Below are 9,893 nucleotides of genomic sequence, written 5' to 3' on the forward strand. Positions count from 1 at the left end.
ATAAGTTCTCTCTTGAGTATCACTTCTTATCCTTGCAAAAATACATTTTTCTTAACAAATACAATGCTTTTCAGCCCTAAAAATATCATTTTCTCCCCAAAATACTGGGTTTTGTCCTTTTCATCCACAAAACAAGAAATTTTCATCACAAAATTCTTCTTTTTAGCATAATATGGCACTTTCACCCCAAAATATGCATTTTTGTCTCCAAAATATGACAATTTCTCCTCTTAACATCAATTTATGTCAACATTTAGACATTTTTCCCTCGAATATCACTTTTTATCCCAGAAATAACAAATTTGCTCTGACAAATCTCACTCTTGACCTCACCAAAGACTCCTTTTCACCTCAAAATACCACTTCTCATCCCCAAAAGTAGACAATTTCTACACAAATTTCCTCTTTTCAGCACAATATGATGATTTCTAGCCAAAATAAGATTTTTGTCTCAAAAATGCGATAGTTTCACCATTTAATATCAATTTAGCTCAACATTTAGGCTTGTTCCCCCAGAATACCACTATTTATCCCAGAAATAATATGATCTCACTAAAATATCAAACTTTCGTGTAATCAGTGATAGAACTAGAGGGAACGGTTTCAAGCTGCGCCAGGGGAGATTCAGGCTGAACATTAGGAAATATTACTTCTCAGAAAGGGTAGTTAGGCATTGGAATGCACTGCCCAGGGAGGTGGAGTCACCGACCATGGGAGTGTTCAAGAAACGTCTGGATGTTGTGTTGATGAATATGATTTAGCCAGGAAGTATTGGTAATGGTTGGACTGGATGATCTTCAAGGTCTTTTCCAACCTTGATAATTCTGTGATTTTGTGATTCTGTGAAAAGCAGTGTTTCGGGGAGAAAAATTCTTTTTGGTGGGATCAACTGTGATTTTAAGCAGAATATGTTTTATTTCTGGGATAAAAAGTGATATTCGGGGAAAAAATGTCTAAATTTGGACATAAATTGGTATTAAGGGGAGAAATTGTCATATATTGGAGACAGAAGAGGGTACTTTCTGGAGAAAGCATCATATTACGCAGAAAAGATGAAATTTGTGTAGAAATAGTCTTCATTTGGAGATGAAAAGTAGTGTTCTGGGGAGAGAAAGTCTTTTTCCTGGGATAAAGTGTGATACTTCAGTGAGATCATTTTATTTCTGGGATAAGTAGTGATATTCAAGGGAAAACTGTCTAAATTTTGAGATGAATTGATATCAAAAGCTGAAATTGTTGCATTTTCAAGAGAAAAATACAATTTTCAGGAGAAACTGTAATGTTTTGTTAAAAAGAGAAATTTTTTGTGTATAAAATGTCTTCCTTTGTTGATGAAAAGCAGTGTTTTGGGGAGAAAATATCTTTAGGGTAGGATCAAGTGTGATATTTTACAGAGAACATGTTTTATTTCTGGGATAAATTGTGATATTTGTGTCTAAATTTTGACTTAAATTGATATTTAGGTGTGAAATCGTCATATATAAGTGACAAAGAAGTGTATTTTGGGGAGAAATCATCATATTATGCTAAAAAGATGAAATTTATGTAGTAATTGTCTTCATTTGGGGATGAAAAGCAGTGTTCTGGGGAGAGAAAGTCTTTTTCCTGGGATAAAGTGTGATACTGTAGTGGGATCATTTTATTTCTGGGATAAATAGTGATATTCAGGGGAAAAACATCTAAATTTTGTCTTAAATTGATATTAAGTGTAGAAATTGTCGTTTTTTTAGACAAAAATGTCATTTTGGGCAGAAATCATCATATTGTGCTAAAAAGAGGATTTTTTTTTGTAGAAAATGTCTTTTTTTGGGTATGAAATGCAGTATTTTGAGAAGAAAATGTCTCTTTGGTGAGGTCAAGTGTGATATTTGTCAGAGAAAATTTGTTATTTCTGGGATAAGAATTTATATTTGGGGGAAAAAATTGAAATTTTGACATTAATAGAGGTTAAGGGGAGAAATTGTCGTTTTGGAGACAAAAAAGTGTATTTCATGGTGACGGTGTCATATTGTGCTAAAAAGCAGAATTTTGTGTAGAAAATGTCTTTTTTTGGGAGGAAAAGCAGTATTTTGGGGGAAAAAATGTCTTTTTGGTGCTATCAAGTGTGATATTTAACAGAGAGTGTTATTTTTCTGGGATAAATAGTGATATTTGGGGGAAAATGTCTGAATTTTGACATAAATTGATGTTAAGAGAAGTCATCATATATTGGAGACAAAAAAAGGGTATTTTGGGGAGAAACAGTCATACTACACAAAAAAGATGAAATTTGTGTGGGAAATGTCTTCATTTGCAGATGAATGGCAATGTTTTGGGGAGAAAAAGTCTTTTTCCTGGGATAAAATGTAATATTTTATTGAGAGCTTCAGAGCTACCAATGGCCTCTCCCAACGCTCTTTGTCTGCTCTGTAGCCCTTGGGCTGAATCTTGAGCTCTCAGGAGCTGGTACAGAGCTGGGCCAGCCCTGCTGCAGGTGATGAGATGCTATATGCTGGCTGCCCTCTGAGGGCTTTAAAGAGTGGCAGACCCCAAAGACCTGCAGCGGGGACATGGGATGAGGGAGACAACAGTGCCTACTTGCCTGCAGGCTGGTTCTCTGTAGCACTGAGTAGCAAGTGTGACTCATGTAAGTTCCTTAGGGAAGAAAGCTGCTTCTGGGGATGTGATGGATTTGGTCAAAGACATCGATCAGAGAAGGGGTGTCACGGGTTACTTAGACAAGGGGTCATCGAGGTTAATGGCTGAGATGAAGAAAGGTGGCAGGAGGGATGGGGCTTCCCCATATCACCACATACAAGCCATCCTGGTGTACCCTCATGCCGCATCCCATGTCATGGTGTGTGGATTTTCACCTGGTGCTGAGGCTCAGCTTTTCCCCTCCAGCCCTCATCACTTCCCACACCCTGTACAGGGGCTGCAGGGCCACCTGTGTAGTTCCCAGCCTGGCTCTGCATGGAGAGCTCTGACTGCTTTGTGCATGTCCTTTAAAGGCCTTCTCCCTTCAAGCTGCTCCCTTGGCAGCTCCTTCTGCCACAAATGCAATTGCTGTGCTGCTGGCAGCGTGCACTGCTTGGTGCCCTGGCTCCCATCCCTGGGGTCCCAACTGCGCAGAGGGCTGGGGCTGAGCTGGGGCCTTTTGGGACGGATTCAGGCAGGTAATGACCTGGGGAGCATTTGGTGAAGTCAGTGAGCCAAGGGAGAGGGGCTGGCTGCCTGGGGGTTATTTATGCTCTGCCGTTTCTCCTCTGTGTTTCCAGCTATGGAGCAAAGATATGGTGTGGGTGGTGAAATGGGGTAAAGCAGCAGGCTGCAGGGTCTGCCACAGCTGTCCCAGATCTGATGCTTTGCAGCAGGGACTGCCCCTCTGGATGAGGCTAATGCTCATGGGATGAATTGGGTTTGTTTTCTGGGGGGTTCCCAATGCACAGATATGAAAGTTGTCAGATTTTCCCAGATCAAGACTGATCTCTGGGAGAACGGGGATGGCTGAGCTCAGCTGAGGCTTTGCACAGAGTCAGCCCCTTAAATCTGTGCTGCATTTCATACCCTGACCAAAAAAAAAAAAAAAAAAAAAGGAAATAAATTTCTTTCTGCCCCATAGCTGCATTTCTGCAACCTCAGCTCCTGGGACTGACAGGGACTCTCTGGGCTTACTGCCATCTTTCTTTTGGTTGTTTAAACATCGGAAAATAACCCAGATGAGACACCTGAGCTTGTTTATGGAAGGATCTGGGAATCCCATTGCACAGGAGCCTGCCTAGCAGGATGCTTGGTGTGACCCCAGCCCAGGCTGCTCCCTCTCTGCACCGGGTAGGGAGTGCCCATGGAGGGGTGAGGGTCAACCTGCTGAAGTTGGAAATCATGGGTGGGAAGTGGGAAACGGGGATGGCAGAGGGGGAAGCCCATCCTCAGTGCTGCACGGAGGTGGCTTAATGCAAATCCCTCACTTGCCTCTCCCCATGGCCACCCTGGCAGCATCCTCCTACAAATGCCTCCGAGCTGCAGCTGGGTGAGAAACGATTTTAAAACTACAGTGTTTAGAGGTGTTCTCCCAGCTGCGCACGGCCAATACGCGTCTCTCATGATAGGTGTATGAGTCCTGGAGCCTCTGTGCTGTGCGGATGAAGCCAAGGGTGGACACTGTGCTGGGAGTGGGGAAGGAGGTGCATGGAAGAGCCCAGGGGCGTGCAGCACGGCGACAGCGCAGGGGCTGCCGGAAGACCCCCCCACAGAGCAGGTGTGTGCACCAGTTTGGTAGGGATAGGGATGGCAGTGCTAGATGTAGTGCTCAGCCTTGTTTTGGTGCAGCAATGCTTTCTATCCTGGGTACTGATCCTGGGGAGCAAATTGCAGGAAGGAGGTGGAAACGTGCTGCTGAGCTCTGCCTGGAGCCAGGAACGAGGTTTGGGAGTGCAAACTCTTCCCTAGTTGGGTGAGGGGCTCTGGCACAGCTGCTGTTTGCATAGCAGCCCTCATGTCTCCATGCACTGCAATGCTACAGCATCCCTGTCTCCACAGAGCTGCTAGAACCCTGTGAACACAGGGCAGGATTTTGGGGGGATGTCTGCACGCTAAAGCCTGCTGTCCCCATGGGGTGACACAAGCCAGCTTTGCTGCTGTGCCTGCAAGGAGGCCAGCTGGCGGTGAGGTTCGCTTGGCAGTCAGGGCAAAATAAATGTGCTAAGAAGCACTGCTGCAGGCCAGTGACTCATCTCTGGCTCCTCTGCAATGGATGGGCTGTTAGGCACAGGGAGAGCTGCTGTGCCCATGCCAGGGACAATGGGGATGGAATGGGCTGCGGAGGATGCCCAGAAAGGACCCAGGTCCTGGGCACTGCGGGTGGGATGCTGCCTTTCATGCCAGAGTTGCTTTCGGGTTTACTCCATTTCCTCTCTGTAGGGAGCAGCAGGCAGAGCCAGACAGGCTCCTCACAGCTCCGGATGAAGGTAAAGATATTTGGGGAGGGGGGGAGGAGAGGGAAGGGAGAAGGGGGTGGCTTTGTGCCTCCTCTCTCCCTGAGCAGCATCGCATGCATCCAGGGGGGGTCCCTCTTCCCAGCAGCAACTCCCTGCACCCTCATCTCTGCTCCAGTCCCGCAACCCTTACCTGCTTCCCAACAGCTCCTCCTGGACCCCTCCTTAACCCTGTGAGGGGTACTTTGGGGGATACCTGCCAGCCCATGCTCCCCAGCATCCTGGAGAATCTGGGGGTCTCAAGGCTGTCATAGGAATGCTGCCACACTGCTGCCACCCCTCTCTGTCCCCAGGAAGGATGAGCAGTCCCCAGGAGCACCTGGATAGAGTTTTGGCTGGGAGCAAGGAGAGCATGGAGAGTGTCAGTGAGGTGAGGAGGACAGGAGGGCAACACGTCTGGGACTGCAGAGCCACTCAGTGATGCTTTTTTTTTTATGGGGGGGGGGGGGGGGATGCCTTTCAGCACCAGGAAGGGGTTTGGCCTGAAAGTGCCCCTTCGCAGGAGCCGGACACAGAGGAGATGGCTTTTTGCACTGGAGATGGCGATGGGATTGAGGAAGGTGGGTGAATCACCATGCCAGGTCCCAGGCTGAGTGCCCTTATGGTGGAGTGTGAAGTGACTGGGGACAAGCATGGGAGCCATGTGGCCTGACAGGGTTCAGCTCCCTTGATGGGAACATGGGAACCTTCCCTGCTGGCAGAAGCTCTGGGGTGTTCCCACCCTACTGGCACCTGTATGGGATGATGAGATGGGGGAGGGAGGATCAAGCAAAATACCTCACATATGGTCCTCCCCAAAGGTGAAGAAACCACAGAGGAGCTGCTGCTCAGTTTCCCCAGTGAGGTCTCAGTGCTGGAGAGATTGGGACTGCACAGGTAATGGGGCGAGTGGCTGCATCGCTGCTGGGGGCTGCAGAACAGAGGTCCTGAGGCACCCCAGGAGCAGACCAAGGGCATTTTGGCATGCATTTCACACTGTGCCTCTGGCTCTGACAGCTGTTCTCTTTCTGCAGCACTAATTTGACGGAGCAGGACGTGGAGGTGAGGGCTTTTGGGCAGGCTGGGGAAGGTGAAAGGGTATCAGTGTTCTACTGAATCCCAGCCAGGGGACTGTGCCCTGCTCCCAGGCTCTGCAGTCCATTGGCAGTGGTGCAGTTGGCACGATGAACACCCAGCAAATTGCTCCTCGAGCTACCCTGAGGTAGCGGAAGCCTCCCTCATAAAATTAACTGTCCTGTGAGTGCCAGGGCTTAGACAGGCTCTGCTGCCCTGTGTGCCAACCACAACCTACAACAAGAGCTGGTGTCTGCCATCCGCATCCTAGCACCAGTGGGCCTTGGGATTCCAGTGCATTATTAGCTGCCAGGGGGTGTCCCTGCCTTGTTGCATTTCACAGTCTGTCCCCGGTGCTTATGGAGCACTGCTTGATGGCACATGAAAGGGAGTCTGGCTGTGTCATGGCAGCAGCCATGCGTGGCCCCAGTGGCCTCCCCTTCATGCCGCAGTCCTTTGCACTTCCACCCACAGACAGCCTTTGCCCACCTCGCCCTGGCATTTCGCTGCGACACGTTCACCCTGCAGCAACGGGTGCAGGTAGAGAAGCGAGCACAAGATGCAGCAGAGGAAAACATCCGGGAGGAGCTGGGGCAGTGCCAGACTTTCCTAGAGGTAGGTGGGCACTGGAGGGGGATAACATCTGCTGGGGATCTCCAGCTTTAGAAAGGTTTGGACGACTCCAAGTCCCAGCTCCAGCAGCTCCGTGCTCTCTTCCTGCAGAGGCTGAGCACATCCTGCATGGATGTAAGCTACAAGGAGGTGCTGGAGCAGCTGCAATGCAGCCTGGATGTGCTGGAGGCTGCCATCAAACGTGCCACCAGTGCTGCGGAGAAGCTGGGGGCTGTACACCAGGTGGGTGAGGGACAGAGGTGCTGGTGACACATTGCTGGGGGCTGTGCCTCCTCCCGCCAGCGCTCTTGTGGGCTTTGTTGACACACACTGGAGTACCCTAGGTGTGGGAAGGGGACGAGTTTGCACCCAGAGAGGACTAGCGGGGGGCATCATCAATGGGGATGATGGGAACCAATGGCTGGTCCTCCCGAACACAGGAGGCACGGATGAGCCGAGCGGCAGAGGTGATGGTCCAACATGTGGAGAACCTGAAGCGTCACCACCTGCGTGAGCATGCTGAGCTGGAGGAGATGAAGTGCCTGATCCAGCAGAACTCCCGCAACCAGCAGTTGGCAGAGACCCAGGGTGAGGTGGACTCACCCCTGAGGGGGTCAACATCGCAGGATTCAGTTGCAACCCCCCACCAAAGTCAGCATGACCCCGTGCTGCAGAGCCATCAGCTGGGGACCGGGGGTGGATGGCAGCTGGGGCTGCAGCTGCCAGACCTGATGACAAATGTGAGGGGTCCATGTAACAGCAGCCACAGAGTGGAAGCAGGTGCTGGAGGCTGTCCTGCAGCCCAGTGGGGAATTTGGAGTGGGGGGCACACAAAGGACACCCTGTCCCTGCAAACCCCATGCACAGTGTGTGTGCATAAGCAGTTCCCCCTGGCTCGGCACACCTGTGGCACGTGTCAAGCAGAGAGCATGTGGTTTCGTATACCTCCAGCGTAAGGGACATTCCCAGTTGCCTGCATGTCAGCCCCATTTTTCTTTCCAGAGGCAACATGAGGTTTCTTCCCTTTTCTTCCAGATGGTGCAGAGCAATGGCTGAGGCCTCACCCCTTGATGCGAGGTTTCCAGCAGGTAATGGCAGAGCAGCACATCTCCCAACTCCCAGCACTGCCTACAAACATCCCACTCCCTGCTGTACCCACACACTGCTACCACAGTGCAGCATCCCTCTTCCCAGCCACTGCTGTGGGCAAGGTCTTCTAGAAGCCCTGGGGCAAAATGTAGGGGAGAGCTGCTAGCCTGGAGACCTCAGGCAGTCCCTCTGCATTGCAGGGCTTGACGGGGAGGAGGCTGCTCTCTAGCTTCAGCTCGAATTCGTCTCTGCTTCCCCTACAGCTCATGAGGTAGGGGAGTGCTCAGGAGGGGTTAGATGGCACAGCTTGGTGCAGCAGGGACAGGCACAATGCTCTTGGCTTTGACGCCCCTTTTCCTCATCACATACAGATGGGAGGCTGGCAGCATCCCTTCTCCTCCTTGGTGTCCCTTGCTCACACTGGGGATGGGGAATGTGGGGAGAGATCAGCACTGCACTCACCCATCCCCTCCATTCCCCACAGGGGTCTGTGCGCCGCAGAGTCAGCATCGCTGTCATCCCAAAGCAGCTCTTGGTAAGAACATGCTCAGTGGGGATGGGCAGACTCTGCCACCAGGTCTGGGTGCTCACATTCCTTCCTTTGGTGCCCAGCCAACTTCTGGCGTGGATGGCCGAGCAACTCTGGCTGGTGGGCCTGAGGGCACCCAACACCAGCCCAGCACCCAGAGGTAATGGTGCTGGGTGAGCGGAAGGGTGGGGGGACCACATGGCTCTGTCTGCCACCATCCCATGGGGCACAGTGTCCCATTTCTCCCTCCCCAGGAGCAAACTGGAGCTGCCAAGCCAGGGCAGTATGGTGAGCGAGGGACTGGCGGTGGAAGCTGGTGGCAAGGAGTTGGAATCAAGCACAGGGGGCGAGGAGCTGGGGCAGCTCAGGATGATGTGAGCCCTGCATACCTGGGGCTCTGCAATCCCAATGCTGCCAGCATGTGGGGATGGAGTTGGGGGGTTGGGGGTGGAGGTTTGTGACTGTCCCACTGAACCTTCCCTGCCTCAGTTTCCCCATGCATTGTGAGTTACCTGTGCCCTCCTCACTCCTGTTTCATCCAGGTTTGGGATAAAACTTGTCCCTGCTAGGGACAAGTGTTGTGCCCTTTGGGTGAAGGATGTCCTTTTGTTGCCATGTCCTCAGGTCCAAGGAGTCCCCTGTGGAGCTGTGGCAGCCGTGGCTCTTCATCTCACAGCCCTACTGGGTTGTGTTTTGTGTGCTTCTCCTGAGCATCGTCTTCCTCCTCCTCCTCCACCTCCTGGAGCTGAAGCAGCTGCAGCCCACAGCAACACCCAAAGTTTAGCTTCACCCACTCCCCATCACTGCTCCTGACCCACCCTATAAACCACAGAGGCCGTAGAATAATAAAATTGGAGGAAAAAATGGGGAGTTTTGATGCGGGAGCAAAGGGTGACGACCTGTGCTTGGAGCTTGTAGGCACAAAGCTGTAGCAGCCCGCAGCCCTGCGATGAATTTCCTGGTTCTCATTAGAACCAGTGCCATTGCACTGTGAGGGATACAAGGATGTCCCTTGTGTGTCCCCTTTCCCTTGGGGACAGTGCCCATGACCAACGTAGTTTTGCTTTAGGGCTGTGTCCCAGGAATGCTCTCTTTGGCCCTGCACTGTAGGGAACACCACCACCTTAGCCTGTGTCCTCAACCCTGGCATGGGCATGCAGGGAGAGGAAAGGTCTGTAGCTCTGGTTCCTGTTTTGCTTTAATTAAGATTAATGCTAATTTTCTGCATCTGTCGCCCCCCCCCCCCCGAGGGAAAAACCTACATCTGGAAGGAGCTGATTTCCACTTCGCCCTCTTTGCAGCAGCACAAAGTACTCACAAACAGAGGGAGCTGTCGGAAACAGCTTCATGGCTGGGGGCAATCCCAGTTCTGCACAAATACCTCATTTTCACATCCTTACCTCCAAAACATGGGTGGGCTCTGGGGGTTTTGCATGGGGATGGGGGGCTCCAGCCAGCCCAATCAAGCTGTGGAGTGAGGGTCCTGTTGTGGGACTCTTGGGAAGGACTCAAGGAGGGATGGAGGCTCTGGGACAGCCATCCCCTCTTGCTGCACATGACTCACACAGTCCCTATGTGCTTCCTCACCCCATGTCCCTGAGTCACCACAGCCGCGTGGCAGGTTGTCACCGTGTGTC

The 9,893-nt window shown here is 51.2% G+C and overlaps 1 protein-coding gene across 3 annotated transcripts; it reads left to right on the top strand.

The window, feature by feature from the left end:
• Positions 1-2,768: 2,768 nt before the first annotated feature.
• Positions 2,769-9,436, top strand: LOC107324606 (lymphoid-restricted membrane protein-like). 3 transcript variants are annotated; one of them, XR_004309669.1, is made up of 16 exons: positions 2,769-3,155; positions 4,089-4,237; positions 4,900-4,946; positions 5,267-5,343; positions 5,437-5,533; positions 5,774-5,849; positions 5,987-6,014; positions 6,501-6,641; positions 6,750-6,881; positions 7,079-7,226; positions 7,674-7,726; positions 7,928-7,998; positions 8,212-8,262; positions 8,340-8,416; positions 8,511-8,630; positions 8,881-8,994. XR_004309669.1 is itself a non-coding variant. In XM_015884780.2 (15 exons), the coding sequence occupies exons 2-15, from the start codon at positions 4,122-4,124 to the stop codon at positions 9,038-9,040; spliced, it is 1,323 nt and encodes a 440-aa protein (XP_015740266.1). In that variant the 5' UTR covers positions 2,769-3,155; positions 4,089-4,121; the 3' UTR covers positions 9,041-9,436. The 3 variants fall into 3 exon arrangements, 2 of the variants coding, with proteins under 2 accessions (XP_015740266.1, XP_015740267.1); XM_015884780.2 differs by lacking the exon at positions 7,928-7,998 and having other exon boundaries at positions 8,881-9,436; XM_015884781.2 differs by lacking the exon at positions 7,928-7,998 and having other exon boundaries at positions 5,476-5,533; positions 8,881-9,436.
• The last annotated feature ends 457 nt before the right edge of the window (positions 9,437-9,893 follow it).

The sequence above is a fragment of the Coturnix japonica genome, chromosome 26 (assembly GCF_001577835.2).
Source record: "Coturnix japonica isolate 7356 chromosome 26, Coturnix japonica 2.1, whole genome shotgun sequence".
In the NCBI taxonomy this organism is placed as follows: Eukaryota; Metazoa; Chordata; class Aves; order Galliformes; family Phasianidae; genus Coturnix; species Coturnix japonica.